At 42.4% G+C, this 19713-nt stretch overlaps 1 protein-coding gene across 2 annotated transcripts in view; it reads left to right on the top strand.

Moving 5' to 3' along the window:
* The window catches only part of ZNF827 (zinc finger protein 827), a 299492-nt gene that overhangs the window by 161712 nt on the left and 118067 nt on the right, over positions 1–19713 (top strand). For both annotated transcript variants that reach the window (XM_077279284.1, XM_077279285.1), the window contains exon 5: positions 8944–9168. In XM_077279284.1, the coding sequence (XP_077135399.1) occupies positions 8944–9168 (225 nt within the window). The remainder of the gene's footprint in view (positions 1–8943; positions 9169–19713) is intronic.

Here is a 19713-nt window from a genome sequence, read left to right as displayed (position 1 = left end):
AGTTATATAAAAAACATATTTTTCAAAAGTAATGCAACAGAAAAGTGGTATCATCTGCATTAAATTATCAAAGTTGTCTTTGTGTATTTTGCAATAGTTTTAACAAAAAATGACATCTAAAAAGTGTCAATACAAATGGCAAATTTACAACTCCATATTGCCCCACATTAACAAAATGATCTCAGTTTGCATGTATTCTGCTGAATGCATTGTAAAGTGTTCTAAGACTTGCACCACAAGAGTGCTTTCAGATTTTATCCCACACGTTACGTCTTACCCAAACACTAAGGGTACTGTCACACTCTGCAACTTTCCAACGATCACGACCAGCGATACGACCTGGCCGTGATCGTTGGAAAGTCGTTGTGTGGTCGCTGGGGAGCTGTCACACAGACCGCTCTCCAGCGACCAACGATGCCGAGGTCCCGAGTAACCAGGGTAAACATCGGGTTACTAAGCGCAGGGCCGCGCTTAGTAACCCGATGTTTACCCTGGTTACCATCGTAAAAGTAAAAAAAACCAAACACTACATACTCACATTCCGGTGTCCGTCAGGGTCCCTCGCAGTCTGCTTCCCGCTCTGACTGAGTGCCGCCGTAAAGTGAAAGCAGATCACAGCGGTGACGTCACTGCTGTGCTCTGCTTACTTTCCGGCCGGCAGTCAGTCAGAGCGGGAAGCAGACTGCGAGGGACCCTGACGGACACCGGAATGTGAGTATGTAGTGTTTGTTTTTTTTACTTTTACGATGGTAACCAGGGTAAACATCGGGTTACTAAGCGCGGCCCTGCGCTTAGTAACCCGATGTTTACCCTGGTTACAAGCGAACGCATCGTTGGATCGGTGTCACACACACCGATCCAACGATGACAGCGGGAGATCCAGCGATGAAAGAAAGTTCCAAACGATCTGCTACGACGTACGATTCTCAGCAGGGTCCCTGATCGCTGCTGCGTGTCAGACACAGCGAGATCGTATGGATATCGCTGGAACGTCACGGATCGTACCGTCGTAGCGACAAAAGTGCCACTGTGAGACGGTACCCTAACATCTTAGGGTATGTTCACACATTGCGTTTTTCTTGCCAAAATATCACCACGTTTTACTGTGCCAGCAAAGTGAATGAGATTTCTGAAATCTTCTGCATGTTGAGTCCTTATCAGTCCCCCGGCTTCCCAAATGTAGGAATCCAAGTAAAATAACACGCAATACAAAAGGTTCGTGTGTTATTGACAGGGATAGCCCTCTGGAGCGCTTCTGACTCACAGGGACTCACCCCCTCCTTTTTATATAGGAAAAGAGATAAGGATTACAGACATGCGTACAAGGGCTCATATTCTCTAACAAAAGAATATCTATTCTGCTGGTCACGTCCAACTTCTGGAATGTAGGTCAAAGGTCACAATAACAAGAAGGAATGCTTCCATAAAAGGAAATGTCTATTTGGCTCAAGTCTTCCTCATATTAAGCCAGACGTCTCTGTAAAGGTAGGGAAGACAAAATGGATTCTTCAGTCTGATCTCTACAATTCCCCCCTTTGACATATTCCTTTTATGATCTATCACGAATCCCCCTTTAACATATCCATATTTTAGATTACCACAGGGCCAAAGACAAAGCCTTTATTTTTGGTATTACACATGTACACGCTTGTATTCAATAAGAGAATCAAATCTACTATCAATTCTTCCGTTTAACTCTCACAACCTTTTCTTTGTTTTGCAATAAGTATACTAAAATATAAAAACAAAAATTAGTACAGTAATATTAATTAGAATCACTAGAGGATAACATAAGAATGAAGAAGAAAATTTATACTCTTGCATCTATTACACAAAATTTATCTGCGCATACTGAGATACTCTTGAGCACAATCTGGAATAGTACGTATATGACTACAATAATCATAACTATATGTATTATGCTCTGCATGATCCCAGCAACCCACCCACCAATCCCTCTGAACCAGTTGGCTGGGTTGAGAAAAGAGGAAGTATCAGACCACCAGCTATCCTTATTCTGGTCATTGTCTTTATCATACTGATCTCTGAGTCGTTGTACATCCTTTAATTTAAATGTCATGTACTAATTTTCTATGATGTTGTACGAATCTATTGTTCAAAGGGGTTAAAGAATTCAGTTTATCCCATGCCTCCGTTGAGGTTAATACTATTAACATCAATGTTATGAGTTTTATACTGCTCTTTTGCAATGGCTTGCATGTATCCATGATGCCTTTCCTTCAAGCTTGACTGATGTAGGTGTTGTCAACAGGACTTGGAAGGGTCCGTCAAACCTTGGTTCAAGAGCCTTTCTGGTGTGTCTTTTTACATAGACTTGATCACCTGGTTCCAACTTGTGACTCCCTTCAGTGTTGTCAGGATCTGGAAGGGAAGCAAAAACTTGTGCATGCACCTTAGTTAATTGTTTCTGAAGATTTTGCACATAAGAAGTCAATGACTCAATATTTAACACAAGTTGCTGTGGAAAATAACATCCTAAATTGGCAGTCCTGCCAAACAAAATTTCATATGGAGACAGTTTAGTCTTACCCCTTGGGGTATTGCGTATTGAGTAAAGGGCCAGTGGAAGGCATTCTGTCCAAGGCTTTCCTGTTTCAGCCATGGCTTTCTGTATTTTTAATTTTAAAGTTCCATTCATGCGTTCCACCTTACCAGAACTTTGAGGATGATACGGAGTGTGTAACTGACTTTCAACACCCAACATTTTCAATACATTTTGAAATATTTCTCCAGTGAAATGAGTACCCCTATCTGACTCGATCACTTCAGGGAGACCGTAACGGGGTATCAGTTCGGCAACTAGCTTTACAGCAGTGTTTTTAGCTGAAGCCTTCCGAACTGGATAGGCCTCTGGCCACCCTGAGAACATGTCCACACACACCAACACATACTCATACCCATTACTTTTTGGCAGCTGGATAAAGTCTATTTGTAATCGCTGAAACGGATAGAGAGGTCGGACGTGGTGCTTCATAGGGGTCTTTGTTGTCTGTCCGGGATTATGTGTTAGGCATATAACGCATGCAGCACAATAGTCTCTTGCATAGTTGCCAAAACCTGGAGCCAACCAGACTTGCTTTGCCAGTAGTGTCATTGCATTTGCAGACACATGAGTAGGGTGGTGCAGTCCACCAACTACAATCGGGTACCAGGCTCTAGGTAGACATATTAGTCCATCTTTCTTCCAAATTCCTGCTTGTTCTTCTGCCCCTTCCTTTTTCCACCTGTCCCTCTCCTCTTCTCCTGCATCTTCCTGTGCTTGTCTCAGTCTATCTTCAGTATTTTCTGTGGGGTTTACAGTATGAACCTGCTGTAAGGGTTTGACTGCCGCTGCTTTGGCTGCTTTATCAGCCCTATCATTTCCCCTAGATTCCCTAGTGTCGAGTCTCACATGTGCAGCTACCTTAATTACTGCTACTTCTTTTGTTTCTTGTGCAGCCTCTAAGATCTGTTTGATCAGAGAAGCATGTTTTACAGGTTGGCCTGACGCTGTCATGTAACCTCTAGCTCTCCAGATTACTCCAAAATCAAACACAATACCATGTGCATACCTAGAATCAGTGTATATATTAGCTGTCTGATTCTCAGCTATTTTTAGCGCTTCAATCAATGCTGTTAGTTCTGCTTCTTGTGCAGACTGTTTCGGTGGAAGTGGCTCTGCTTTGAGAGTTTCAGATTCTGACACAACTGCATACCCTGTATGGAAGTTACCTGTGTCATCTGCAAACCTACTACCATCTATAAACAGCTCTAAATCTGGATTTTGAAGTGGTGTTTCGGATACATTGGGTAAGCCTACCGTTTCTTGTAAAATGAGCTCTGTACAATCATGTGTGTCTGTAGGGAAAAAATTTGCGTGTGGATCAGTGTCCTTATTCCCCCCTTCAGACTCGAGAGGTAGCAGTGTAGCTAAATTGAGAGTCTGAAGCCTTGCAAATGTGATAGTAGAGGGGAGCAGCAAAGAACACTGTAGCCGCAAATGTCTGGCCATGGAAATGTGTTTTGGCTGGACCTGGTTTAATATCCCATAAACATCATGCGTAGTTTGAACTGTGAGTGGATGCTCTAGGACAATTTCTGATGCTTTGTCCAACAATAGTGAGACAGCAACAACCACACGTACACAGGTTGGCGCTGCCCTGGCTACTGGATCTAACCTTGCTGAAAGATATGCAATTGGTCTTTGTTTCCCTGCATGCTTCTGGGTAAGAACTCCTGTAGCATGGGAATCAACTTCTGCAGCCATAAGCTGAAATGGTTTGGTGTAGTCTGGTAGCCCTAACGCTGGAGCTGAAACAAGAGCATCTTTTAATTGTTGAAACGAAATCTGACCTTCTTTTGTCAACAAATAAGGTTCACTTTTTACACAGTCATACAGTGATTGCATTAGTTGACTGGCATGTATAATCCATTGTCTACAATGAGACACTATTCCTAAAAATGCTCGTAGCTGTTTATGATTTCTAGGCTCATTCATCTGTCTTATTGCTTCAGTTCTTTGAGGTGTAAGATGCTTTTTACCTTGAGAAATGCAATGACCTAGAAAGACCACTTTGATCTGACAAACTTGTAGCTTTTGTCTATTCACTTTACACCCTTCCTTTCCTAGAAAACATAGTAAACTCACAGTAGACCTTTCTGCGGTTTCTAGATCTGGGCAGCAAAGTAGTAGGTCATCCACATACTGCAAAATTACTACCTGTGATTCAGGTTCAAACCTTTGAAGAACTGTTTGTAGGGCATTTGAATAAAGAGTAGGGGAGTGTATCATTCCCTGTGGAAGGCGTGTCCACGCCAACTGTTTGCCCTTAAATGTAAATGCAAACAAATGCCAACTATCTTGGTGTAAAGGAACCGAGAAAAATGCATTTGAAAGATCTATTACAGTAAACACTTGAGAACTGGCTGGTATCTGTGATAGTAACGTATGAGGATTGGGTACAATTGGGGTGATTGGATCTAGAACTTTGTTTATTTCTCTTAGATCATGTACCATACGATATTTGGGCATAGAACTCTTATCAAGAGTTCTCTTCTTGACTGGATACAGAGGAGTGTTAGCAGGTGATTGTATCTCTACCAGAACTCCTTTCTCTCTATATCCCTCTATCTGTTTTGTAATCGCTAGTTCCTGCTGGGCACTCACAGGGTATTGTCTGAGCTGTGGGAGAACAGTTCCTGGTTGCACAGATAATTTTACAGGAGAGATATGCAATAATCCCACATCAGTGTCACCCTGTGCCCACAGTGTTTCTGGGACCGTTGAGAGGTCTAGATCTGTGGTGTACTCTTTTTCTTCAGCATAATCCTCAAAAGCCTGAATTCTGACATATTGTTCTAATGATTCTGCATTATCAGGGATAGTCAACATAACTGTGCCATCTTCCCTAAAATTGATGTTAGCTTCTAATTTCTTTAGTACATCAGTTCCTAACAGACATGTTGGGGCACCTCTGGCATACAAAAATCTGGATGCAAAACATTTAGGTCCTAATGAGACCTCTAGGGGCACAGTATATGGCAGTGTTCGAATTACCCCATCATAACCCTCAGCAAAAGTTGTTTGTTCTGAAATATCTTCCGGATTTGGAAGAAAATCTTGATTCAAAATTGAGGAAGTTGCACCTGTATCTATCAAAAATGGAATCTCTCTCCCCCCCACATTCACCTGTATCATAGGCCTTCTAGCTGGTAGGGAAGTTTGTAACACATCGAGTCAATCTGAATCTGATATGGGACCATCTATGATGGTAGATTTCTGCTGATTGGCCGTTTGGAGAGGGTTATTTCTGGGAACAAATTTGCCTGACTTTATATCTGCCAACTTCTTCCTGCACTCTCTTTGGAAATGACCTGGCTTTTTACAGTAGTGGCAAGGAAAATTGTGTCTCACTCTTCCTCCTGTATTAGCTTGTGCTATTCTAACAGGCTTGCGATTCTCTCTCATATCCATGGCTATTCCTAAACATCGTTGTTTCACAATATTTGGTTGTTCAATTGTTCTCCAATCTGGAGTAGAGGATTTAAATTTTTCTCTGATTTTCGGATCTAGCCCCTCTATTAATTGTTTTGTAAAAAGTCTCCTTACTGAAGCATCAGTCATATCCAATCCTTCATCCCTAAAGCTATTTTCTAGTTCCTGACTATATTCTTCAATACTTTGCCCAAATTTCTGCATAATCACACCTGTAGACCCCCTTTCCCTCTGTTTTCCCCTCATGAAAATTATTAATGCCTCTGTGAACTGGGTACCTGATGCTTCTGTCTGTGAGGCACCCCCTTCTGCCACTGGTCTATTGGGCTGTAAGTGTGTCAATAATTCCTGAAAAAGTCCGGGGGACATTTTCATTCTACATAATTCTTCCCCGTCCGCCCAGACCCCAGCATGAGTCTGCATGATTTGTTGTATATACTGCGCAAATCTAACTGGAAACTGGATAGGATCTGGTGCATTATGTAAGAGTGACATACCCTCAGCAGGGGACCAAGGAAAGTATTGTCTGGTCTGATGATATCTGGTGTTCATTACTCCTCCTTCACCAGCTTCTCTAAAAGGTCTAGGTACTACCCTAACAGGGGCAAGTACAGCGCCATATCTAGGTGTACCACAGGCTAGACAATCATTTCTCCAATCTGGATTTTGTTGTCCACAGTGTGAACATACCCATCCTCCTACCCCACCAAGATTGGGATACAAGGCTGGAAATTGTTTTCCTCCTTCTGCTCTTCCAGATGGTACAAATGATTGTGCTTTTGGATCTAGGTAAGGTGGTGGGATTATGTCACAACTTTTTCCCTTCCCCATGATCCATTTGGAAGTGTCTGGATCATACTTCCAATTCTCCTCTTTAGCTGTTTTTGAGACCTCTATCATACAGTGTATGATTTCTTCCCACCCATTGTCTTTGATAATTCCACCTCGTTCTTTACTCAGTCTTTCCCATTCTGTACTGAACATAAGTGCTTCTGAAATTCCCAATCTTTCTCTCACTCTTCTAATCTGACTTCTGACTATCTTTCCACATCTTTCCTGTATGATATCTGCTGCTTCCACTTGTCCTAAGAAAGTTTTGGTCTGTTTATTTCTCATTTTAGCTATTTCTACCCCAGGTGACGTTTGGACAATCACTGTGGTGATGTCTCGTTGCCTTCTCTCCTAGGGAGCTAAAATATCCTTTCAATATTTGCTATTTCTACCCCAGGTGACGTTTGGACAACCACTTCCTCTGTTGGTGGCGTCTCGTTGCCTTCTCTCCTAGGGAGCTAAAATATTGAAGGGCTCGTCTGCTCCGTTTCTTCTAATATGCAGGACGTACTTAAGTGCTATTATGCACGCAAACAGACAGACCCAGCAACATCATACAGATCACAAAACTTTCTGTGTCAGTTAGCATACTTGTCCCAGGCTCATGGACCCGCGTCCTGGGCTCATTCTATCACACCTTATCCAGGGAATGTAGAAACAAGTTCTATAGGAGAGTCAAGCATGGGCAGAGGTCTCCCAGAAGGACGCTACCTCATAACCCAGTTAGGCTGACTTCACCAATAACCTTGTTCTAACAATCGTGGCTTATTGTTCTACGCACTTCTATTCTTCTTTCACAACATGTCACAACCTTCACACTGCTCACACACTGTTCACACACTGTTCACTCACTGCCCACACACTGCCAGGGACTAGACTCATAAATCTATACAATATGGTAACCCGAGTTCTATAGGTATCTACTCCCTACTAGACTAACCCAGCATGACACGGCTCATAGAGATCTTTCGGATAATACAGGGCAGATAAAAGAGAACTAATAATGTCTCTTACCTGGCCAGGTATTTTTTCATTTGCCGTCCATTATCCCAGATCTCCGTTGTCCGTATCCGCAGGTGAATCTTGAGTAAATACTCTCGTCTCGGGTCCCTGTTCGAGCGCCAGGTAATGTTGAGTCCTTATCAGTCCCCCGGCTTCCCAAATGTAGGAATCCAAGTAAAATAACACGCAATACAAAAGGTTCGTGTGTTATTGACAGGGATAGCCCTCTGGAGCGCTTCTGACTCACAGGGACTCACCCCCTCCTTTTTATATAGGAAAAGAGATAAGGATTACAGACATGCGTACAAGGGCTCATATTCTCTAACAAAAGAATATCTATTCTGCTGGTCACGTCCAACTTCTGGAATGTAGGTCAAAGGTCACAATAACAAGAAGGAATGCTTCCATAAAAGGAAATGTCTATTTGGCTCAAGTCTTCCTCATATTAAGCCAGACGTCTCTGTAAAGGTAGGGAAGACAAAATGGATTCTTCAGTCTGATCTCTACATGCACATGCTGCTTATGTTTTGCTTTCAGATTTTGTCATTGTTTTTACAGCATTTTTCATTCATTCATGCAAAAACGAGAGCATTTTATGTAGCTCTTTTCCTGCCAACAGCCGACTTTTCTGCTGCAAATACTCTACGTGTGCATATACCCAAATAATAATTCTAATGTCTCAGGAACATCTACTAAAAATAAAAAGAGACAAAAAGTAACAATGGGGAACCTATGGGGTGACATCACTTGAAAGTTATAAAACAAAACGCAGCTATCAAAACTGTCTTAAGGAAAAACTGCCCTTTGTCTATATCAACCAATCGGCTTGCATTTCTTAATCGGCTCTGGTAAAATTAAAGCTGCAAAGTAATTTGATGCAAAAAAAGAACAAAAACTGTTTATTATTTATTTTTTTTAGATGGTTTTTGATCATTGGTATTGCCATCTCTTTCTACATGTCTCCAGTAACATGGAGGATTGAGCTGATGTGGTGGCACTAGGTGATCATTTACTATGTCGGGGATAGGGCATCATACCCATCTTTGAGCTCACTGTGTAAAATTGATTGCAGCATGTTTCCTCTCATTAATTCAGTCTGTATTTTCTATTTGTAGCTGCAAATCAGAAAGACCCCCTGACACTCAAAGTTAAAGAAGAACCTAATGATGGAGAACTTAGGATCTCCTTGTCCCCGCAGTCTGGATTCACCTACAGCCATGAATCTGAGGCCCGCCGCTCAAACACGCCAGAAAAAGCCACATCCCAGGAAACACAGCCAAACTTACTGACGCAGGATATCTCTGTCAAGGCGGCATCTGAACTTCTCATGAAACTTTCTGGTAATTTTTTTTACACTGTATTGTCAGTAGAGAACTCTTTTTATGAAGTAGTTTTGATAATGTAACAGGCCAGTAACCTGCGGTACTGCAAGATAGGGCATGGACACACATTTCCTCAATACCCATGCTATTGTTATTCGGGGCTACTTTGCATCAAAATTCATGTTTTATTCATATGCAAATTAGCTTCTCAAGTGCGCAGCTGGGCAGAATAGTGTGCATTCGCAGTTTCTCTTCAATTCCATCCATCAGTGCAGCCCTATGTTTCTTCACTGACAGGGAAGACAGTGGCTCTTCTGCACGAGCTCACCTCTGCCCTTCACGGTTACTCAAGTAGCAGGGCGTCACCAGCTCTGAGAAGTTGTGGTCTGCAAGTTCACTGATACGTCCAGCAGTTCACTTGTAAGTCTAATTTGCATATCAAGAAAACATAAATTTTGGCACAGCAAAGTAGCAAATAATGAAAGAATAGGTAATTGTGGAAATGTGTTTCTCTGAAGTACCTCAGATTTCTTAGGCACATTCTTACTGACTGTTTCACTTACAACAAATATACTTGTATAACAAATGTATTATTAAATTTCTGCATTAGTGTTCATTTTTCTACTTGTTTCTGGTCCATATCATTTTAGGAGTTGTAGTTTGCTGCAGGTGGGTTGCCACAGGATAGGGTGCTTTCACACTGCGCTTTGTCCCATGTTCAGTCATCCCGTCAGTGCTTATGTCTAAACCCCCAGTAAAACGGGATGTGAGTGTATGCGGCGACAGGGCCATTGACTATAATGGTGCCAGCAGTGTCAGCGAGTGTCCTGACGTACATCATTTTTGGGCATATACACCTACTGGACGCAGAGACTCAGATGTAGTAGACTGCATCCAAGTGTCCGCCTCCCGAAAATGATGCAAGTCAGAGCACACATTGACTCTGTTGACACCATTAAAGTCAATGGCCCCATCAGCGCATATGCCCAAATCCCATTTTGTATTGGAGGTTCAGACATAAGCCCCAACAGGACCAATGAACGTGGTGTGAATGCACCCTTAGAGATGACCTAAGAAGGGTAACTTCTGCCAGGTCTTGCTTGAGAAGTACTAGTAATTCATATTCTTACACTTCTTTGAATTCTGTTTCATATATTGCCTTTTCACTAATTTTTTTGTGAAACCAATTTTTCACTGTGTGATGCTGCGAATTTTGTGTAGTACGTGGAATGAAGTGTTCAGAATACTACAGAACCATCTCATCTTCATTAGTGACTCTGTACAGCCCCTTACTGACTTATAGGTATGTGACTGCTGCAGTCAATCACTGGCGGCAGTTTTATCATATTGGACACTAATATTGTCAGGGATTAACTGCAGCAGTGACATGAAGCACAGAGAGCAGCAGGGAACTTGGCCAGCCTTAGAAGAAGTGCGACCTGCTAGTGCTAGACCTAATATTAACCAACAGGCCAGACCGCATATCAAATATAAGGGTTGGGGGTCACTTGGGGAATAGTGATCACAAAATAATAAGTTTTCATGTATCCTTTAATAAGATGTGTAGTAGAGGGGTGACAAGGACACTAAACTTCAGGAGGGCAAATTTCCAACAGATGAGAGATGATCTTGGTGCAATTAACTGGGACGATATCCTGAGACATAAAAGTACACAAAGAAAATGGGAGACGTTTATTAGCATCCTGGATAGGACCTGTGCACAGTATATACCGTATGGGAATAAACATACTAGGAATAGGAGGAAACCAATATGGCTAAATAGAGCTGTAAGGGGCGCAATAAGTGACAAAAAGAAAGCATTTAGAGAATTAAAGGAAGTAGGTAGTGAGGAGGCATTAAATAAATACAGAAAATTAAATAAATTCTGTAAAAAGCAAATCAAGGCAGCAAAGATTGAGACAGAGAGACTCATTGCCAGAGAGAGTAAAAATAATCCCAAAATATTCTTTAACTACATAAATAATAAGAAACAAAAAAATGATAGTGTTGGTCCCCTTAAAGGGAAGGTGCCATCAAAAACATTTTTTTTACAGCAATTGTAAAAATGTAAAGAATCAATGTTTACATTTTCTTAAAAAATATTATCATTTGTTTATAATTTAGTAAAATATTAAAAATAATTTGAAAAGTTTTGGAATTTCCACTTTTAAACACTAGGGGGAGCAGCTGCTGAAATTTCAGAAAAACCTAGTGTACAACTAGCTCACATTACAGCACTGCAGTAATTATGGGCGGAGTCTGCTGACGTGTGTGTGATGTCTCCTCTCCTTCCCTTCTGGGTGTCTGCTAAGGGATAAGAGAGGATGATATTCAGGAACCCAGTGAGCAGCCATTTTGTTGGTGACTGCAGAGTAAGGCTGCCGTCACACTATCAGTATTTGGTCAGCATTTTACCTCAGTATTTGTAAGCTAAAACCAGGAGTGGAACAATTAGAGGAAAAGTATAATAGAAACATATGCACCACTTCTGCATTTATCACCCACTCCTGGTTTTGGCTTACAAATACTGAGGTAAAATACTGACCAAATACTGCTAGTGTGACGGCAGCCTTAGGCTACTTTCACACTAGCGGCGTTTGCTGTACGTCGCAATGCGTCGTTCAGGAGAAAAAACGCATCCTGCAAAGTTGTCTGCAGGATGCGTTTTTTCCCCATAGACTAACATTACCGACGTATTGCCACACGTCGCAACCGACGTATTGCCACACGTCGCAACCGTCGTGCGACGGTTGCGTCATGTTTTGGCGGACCGCCGCCACAAAAAAAGTTACATGTAACTTTTTTTGTGCGTCGAGTCCGCCATTTTCAACCGCGCATGCGTCGAGTCCGCCCCCTCCTCCCCGGACCTTACAATGGGGCAGCGGAAGCGTCATAAGACTGCATCCGCTGCCCACGTCGAGCATTTCTTTCACAGCATGCGTCGGTACGTCGGCCCGACGCACTGCGACGGGCCCGTACCGACACTAGTGTGAAAGCAGCCTTATACTGACAAGTAGACAGTCACCGGGGATGGCAGGCAGCAAGGATTCTGGGAGATATATGGTGGAGGGAGCAGGGTGACAGCAGCACAGAGTATTTCAGGAGAGCAGTGTGCAGGTCTATGGGGGGGCACCCTGTTTGGTGCGCGGAGCAGCCAGGGATTTACATAGAGCGCTGTCTTTTATACACATGGATAGACCATCTGCTTGTCTGCTCCACAGAAATCCAGGAAACATTTCTGCGGATTAATGGCCTGTTTTGATCCAGACTTTGCATGCAGACCCCATTCCCCTCCTCAGATCCTGTCTTCTCCATCCTGTCCTGGCGATGTGTGAAAGCGAGGCGACAGGTGAAGTACGGGGTGACTCTGGGAAGGAAATGTAGCCATATAGTAACAATAAACATGAGACCCCTCTCTTCAGCTGCCTCACCAGCCCTCCCCTGACTGCACCTAACTGGAGGTCATGCTGCCCCCTCTATTACCCCAGACCCGTGTGCAGCTGCTCAGCCAGAACCACCATAGAATGGGTCCACTTTCTGAAGATAATACTGCCATAGTGTTCTCACATAATACCGCCATATAGATCGCACATAATACTATCAAATAGATCACACAATACTGTCATACAGTTCTCACATAATACCACCATATAGATCACACATAATACCGCCAGTGTTCTCACATACCGCCATATAGATCACACGTAATACTGCCATAGTGTTCTCACATAATACCGCCATATAGATCACACACAATACCACCATATAATTCTCACAATACTGATCAAGCATAATACCACCATACAGATCACATAATACCGTCATATAGATCTCACATAATGCCATAATACAGCATGACCCCTGCAGCTCCTGTTATCGCAGGCATTGAGTTGTGTGTGCAATGGGGAAAGATGCAGGGGGGAGAGGAGTGCATAGGAGAGGATTAGATACACTGTTCACCAGACAGTATCACACAGGATAGGATTGGATACACGGCTCAGCAGACAGTATCACACAGGATAGGATTAGATACACGGCTCAGACCGTATCACACAGGATAGGATTGGATACATGGCTCAGCAGTCAGTATCACACAGGAGAGGATTACACAGCTCAGCAGTCAGTATTCCACAGGAGGATTAGATACACAGGTCAGCACAGTATAGGATTAGATACACATGTCAGCAGACAGTATCACACAGTATAGGATTAGATGCATGGCTCAGCAGACAATATCACACAGTATAGGATTAGATACATGGCTCAGCATAGTATCACACAGGATAGGATTAGGTACACGGCACAGCAGACATTATCACACAGGATAGGATTAGATACACTGCTCAGCAGACAATATCACACAGGAGAGGATTAGATACACGGCTCAGCACAGTATAGTGATAGATACACGGTCTGGTGTCCTGTGAGGAGCTGCAGTGAGAGGCAGGGTCGGAGCAGCACAGAGATTCTCCCCCTCCCCCTCTGTTACCTCTCTGCAGCTCCTGAGGACATCAGACCGCAGTACTTCACCCTCTCTAGCGATTCTAGAGATTACAGCAACACACCAGGCAGCAGAGGACAGGGAACGGCCGCTGCTGACAGTGTGAAAGGGGAGACAGATGGAGCTGCCCCTCCTATAACAGCGCAGCTCTCAAGTCACAGTGAGTGGAGCTCACACACTGTGGGCTGAAGAAAGATGGCGCCGACCTCCTGCCTCTGCTGTGATGTGGAGACAGCCCAGGGGATGTGGCCACATCAGAGCAGGGAGCAGCACAATGATAGCTATGGGGTAGGACACCGACCGCAGCCTCCTATGCCCAGGGCTGCCGTATTTGCAGAGTGTAAGTGCCATGCAGCTACACTTACAATAATTAATAATAAAAAAGATATTAAAGTTAAAAAAAATAATTTTGTATTAAAAATAATTGTTTATATAAACAATCATTTTTAATACAAAAACAAGATTGCGGCACCTTCCCTTTAAAAATAGCCTGGGTGAAATGGTGGATGAGGATGAGGAAAAAGCCAATATTCTAAATGACTTTTTTTCAACAGTATTTACACAAGAAAATCCCATGGCAGCCAATATGACTAGTGATAAAAATTCCCCATTAAGTGTCACCTGCTTAACCCAGCAGGAAGTACAGCGGCGTCTAAAAATTACTAAAATTGACAAATCTCTGGGCCCTGATGGGATACACCCCCGAGTACTGCAGGAATTAAGTACAGTCATTGATAGACCATTTTCTTTAATGCCGGGGACGATAATGAAGCAAAAGGAGGTGGCGCCCGGAGTGACGGCTGGGAGGAGTCTGGCTTAGGAAGAAAAGGCCTGCCTCCCTGGCGATTTCAGGGTGTGAGGGGCGCATTTTATAAACGTTTATTTCAGCGTGTGCAGGGAGCATACCTAAAAGAGCCACCTTGTCAGAATGCAGCATTAGTGCTGCACAATGTGGCTCTTTTAGTTACAAACGCCTGAGGGGGGTGACAGATTCCTTTTAACCTCTACTGTGGGTAAAATCCTGGAGGGCATTCTAAGGGATGCTATGCTGCAGTATCTGAAGAGGAATAACCTCATGACCCAATATCAGCATGGGTTTACTAGGGACCGTTCCTGTCAGACTAATCAGATCAGCTTCTATGAAGAGGTAAGTTCCGGACTGGACCAAGGACACGCTTTGGACGTAGTGTATATGGACTTTTCAAAAGCTTTTGATACGGTGCCACACAAAAGGTTGATACATAAAATGACAACAATGGGAATAGGGGAGAATATGTGTAAGTGGGTTAAGAGCTGGCTCAGGGATCGGAAACAAAGGGTGGTTATTAATGGAGCACACTCGGACTGGGTCGCGGTTAGCAGTGGGGTACCACAGGAGTCAGTATTGGGCCCTCTTCTTTTTAACATATTTGTTAATGACCTTGTAGGGGGCATACAGAGTAGTATTTCAATATTTGCAGATGACACTAAACTCTGCAAGGTAATCAATACAGAGGAGGACAATTTTATATTACAGGAAGATATATGTAAACTGGAAGCTTGGGCTGATAAATGGCAAATGAGCTTTAATGGGGATAAATGTAATGTCATGCACGTGGGTAGAGCGAATAAGATGTATAATTATGTGCGTAATTGTAAAACACTAGGCAAAACAGTCAATGAAAAAGACCTGGGTGTATGGATGGACGATAAACTCACATTTAGTGGCCAGTGTCAGGCAGCTGCTACAAAGGCAAATAAATTAATGGGATGCATTAAAAGAGGCATAGATGCTCATGAGGAGAACGTAATTTTACTTCTATACAGTCACTAGTGCGACCACACTTAGAATACTGTGTACAGTTCTGGTCTCCAGTGTATAAGAAAGACATTGCTGAACTAGAGCGGGTGCAGAGAAGAGCGACCAAGGTTATTAGAGGACTGGGAGGTCTGCAATACCAAGATAGGTTATTACACTTGGGGTTATTTAGTTTGGAAAAACGAAGGCTATGGGGTGATCTTATGTTAATGTATAAATATATGAGGGGACAGTACAAACACCTTTCTGATGATATTTTTAATCATAGACCTGAGACAGGGACAACGGGGCATCTTCTACGTCTGGAGGAAAGAAGGTTTAAGCATAATACCAGACGCGGATTCTTTACTGTAAGAGCAGTGAGACTATGGAACTCTCTGCCGTATGATGTTGTAATGAGTGATTCATTACTTAAATTTAAGAGAGGAGTGGATACCTTTCTGGAAAAGTATAATGTTACAGGGTATATATACTAGATTCCTTGATAGGGCATTGATCCAGGGAACTAGTCTGACTGCCGTGTGTGGAGTCGGGAAGGAATTTTTTTCCCCAATGTGGTGCTTACTGTTTGTCACATGGTTTTTTATGCTTTCCTCTGGATCAACATGTTAGGGCATGTTAGGTTAGGCTATGGGTTGAACTAGATGGACTTAAAGTCTTCCTTCAACCTTAATAACTATGCTACTATGTAAAGGATTTTCATTACAAGTACCGTATTTTTACGAACTGTGGGATGCACCCCAGGTTTGAACGCCAGAAAGCAGAAAAAAATCTTGAAAACTCAAATTTCCTTGGTGGTGTAAGAAGGAGGGATCAGTGTCACTTTGGCTATGAAGTAAATTAATGGTCTTCCTATGTTGTAGTAGGGGGGGATACATTTTTGGATATGTTCTATCCAAAGAAGCATTAGGCAGCTATAAGCAGAGGGTTAAAGCAGCACTCCAGTGAAAGTGTTACCATTAAATTTGCCAGTCGCTGCCAAATCCCACTATCAGAAATGTTCCGGTCCACATGAACTTGCACTGTGACTAGCAACAAGACGCAATGACTTCTGCATGGACCGGAAGTCACTTTTTCAGTGCCTGCCTGTAAGAACCTCAATGAGAGACTCGTAGGTATTTTTGGAGAAAGTGACGTCAAGTGCAGACAGAAGACGCTGTGAGGTCTGCTTAGTCTGATGCAGATGAGGACAAGATATTGCGGAGACTTGTGCAGTGGAGGGATTGAAGAGGAAACGCGTTTCACCAGAGTGCTACTTTAGGTTTCTTATATTCTTTCAAATGAATTTCGTTCTTTCTCCTCTCGCTTACTTAACCCTTTCCATAGCCTGGATAATCTTATTGAATGATTTAAAGCCCGTGCTCCTCATGCTACAACCTGCATGAACCGTGCTCTGTGGGTTGACCCTTCTGCTGTGAATTGTTGCACAATGGACTACACAAGAAAGTGAATTGGGATTTTTATTATTTTCTTAAGTGTTGATTTAGAAACCCAACCGGTAGCGCTGGAGGAGAGTATAGATGTTGTTATTTTACTGGAGGGGGAACCTAGTAACCGTGAAGGGGTTTTCACCCCTTTTGAGTAGTGGACAACCCATTTTAAGCATCTTCTTTTTTTTCTAGGCAAAAGTACTGGAGGTGGTTAATTATCCTTTTATTTAGCTACGGTATATTTTTTTGTGTGTTTTTATTTTGAATTCATCCATCTTTTATCAGTTACTTATAAATCTATGGATTCAAACCTTGGTTGCAATAATCTATATATTTTCCAGACAACCTGGAGAATAGAAGCGGTGCAGTAGTTTACAGTACGGCCTTGTTTTTATATCCTTGCAACAAATAGTGATTTTTAACAAAAATGTCTGGAGGTTCAGGTGATCTGACTTAAAAGTTATCCCAAGCATACCATTTATTCACAAAGGCTGAATATTTTAATGCAACACACTAAAAGTATTGGGAAAAGTAATGCTGGAAATGACCTTTGTGGCTAATGCTCTTTTCCAAGCAGAGAAGTACGCTCAAAATAAACTGTTAAAATAATATATCAAGGTTTACAACCTTGTGTATGCCGCACATCTGCATTTATTATGTTCCTTTTTTGATTTGTAAAAATAGTTACTACCCATCCAAATGGCTGCTGTAACACCAAAAGCATAGTGTTAAAAATCAACTCGGTCCTATCACAACCGCCTTCAGGCAGCTTTGATTCACCTTTATAACAATTACAATTATATTCTAATGTGTCACTATAAGCCTGACTTATTATGTCCGCATTTCAGGATAGTCCTTAAATGCAGTCTACAGTATTACCATTTATAAGTGGCATCAACTCAAAATATTGGCATGTGTCCCTTGACGAAATATCTGTGCATTAGGAAATCTGTTAGTTAAATCAGCCCCCTTAAATCACATGCGTGCAAGTCTTTGAAAACTAAATCTATTGACACCTTTCAAGCTAAAGAAGCTGGTGCTCAATGGGGAAACAACCTCAGGTGGCAACGTCTCAGAAAGTGCTCTGCCATGCATAGAGCATTTCACTTGCTTATGAATTAAAACGCTAATTTCTAGGAAATGAAGCAACAGATAGAAGATACAAAGATGTTGTTGGATTTAGCCTTCAAAGACCTGCATGGCCATATTTGCAGTTTGGGGGGTTTGATCTTACTGACAGATTCCCTTTAATGGCCAACAATAGGATGGATTTGCAGTTTGTGTGTAATGAGGGGTTAAACTGGTTACAGATTGGATATCATTTGCAGTGTGCATTGCTAGTTCCCAATAATATAACAATTTGTATGTTGGTTTGAAGAATAATTGGAGAGGTGCTGTTTTCTTGTAAAGGGAGCATTTTTAGAAGAGGAATTAATTTTCATTTGGTTTGTTTGGCACAGGTCATTAGAAAGATAATATTAGTAGCTGGCCTGAGGCCAATCGTTCACAGAGAAATCCTGGGGAGGGATATAAAGCATAGCTGAGAGATGCTTCCATATGTGACTGCAGTGGAGCCCACCTGACATCACTGCTCATTGTGGCTATTACGTCACCGGGGTCAGGTTAGTGCAGGGGTCGTACAGCTCAGTGAGCACCGCACCGACTGACAGGCCATGTTTCATCTGATATTGTCTGATTTTGATGTGCTAAGATGTCAAAATAAAATTTTAAAAAACCCACACCAGAATATTATCATTATCCTATTGCAAAATATTAGTGAATAACTTAAATTACAATTGCCTTTCCCTATTAGCAAAGAAACATCAGACCCTGTAGCACACAAGTGTTACTATTTTGCTATTGCTTACAGTGAATACCGTTTGAAAGACTTTGCAGGCAACAAAATAGAAGAGAGCAATTTCTTCCATAGAATGGGACATTAGGAGCTGTACCTTTAGGAACTTAATGCATAAGATGGTTTAACCATTAAAGGGAACCTGTCAGCAGAGGATTGTGCTCCGTAACCTACAGACAGTGTCAGGTTAGTGCCGTTATACTAATTATAATGGTACCTTGGTTGATGAAATCTGTCTTGTTGTTGTTTAATCTTTATTTTCAGCAAATTGCAGACAAGTTGCATAGAATTTTTGGGTTTTGTAACAAGAGATATTGTTGGTGACATACTTTCCCATGTAAGGCTAGACCTACACTGTTGCATGTAGCATTACATTAAGTGCAATGTCGAATTATGACATTGCATCTAAAGACTACCTATGCTGTCGCTTTGGGAATGGTGACCTACCATATTTGTGACACCTTCACAGATGTTTCTAAGGCTACGTTCACATTTGCGTTGTGCGCCGCAGCGTCGGGCGCTGCAGCGTCGTCGCATGCGTCATGCGCCCCTATATTTAACATGGGGGCGCATGGACATGTGTTGTGTTGCGTTTTGTGACGCATGCGTCTCTTTAGGCGCACGCGTCAGGGCGCAGAGGACGCAGCAAGTTGCATTTTTTTTGCGTCCAAAATCATGCAAAAAAAGGACGCATGCGTCACAATACAATGCGTTTTGCATGCGTTTTGCATGCGTTGTGCGTTGCGTCGCCGATGCGTTGCCGACGCAACACACAACAACGCAAATGTGAACGTAGCCTTAATGTGATATCAATGGTCGCAAGTCGCATGCAACTCAGTTGTTATAGACTTCAACGCAAATCCAACGTGATTACAGCACCATGTGACTTTTCTGCAAATTGGAAAACTAAAAAACTCTAAATAACCACAATGGCGCTGTTACCTGTTGTGAGGCAGTGACCGGTGTCACAGGTAGGGGA

Source organism: Ranitomeya variabilis, chromosome 1 (genome assembly GCF_051348905.1).
Source record: "Ranitomeya variabilis isolate aRanVar5 chromosome 1, aRanVar5.hap1, whole genome shotgun sequence".
NCBI classification, from domain to species: domain Eukaryota; kingdom Metazoa; phylum Chordata; class Amphibia; order Anura; family Dendrobatidae; genus Ranitomeya; species Ranitomeya variabilis.
Note: the sequence above shows the minus strand (reverse complement) of the source record. Positions and strands in the feature narration are given on the sequence as shown.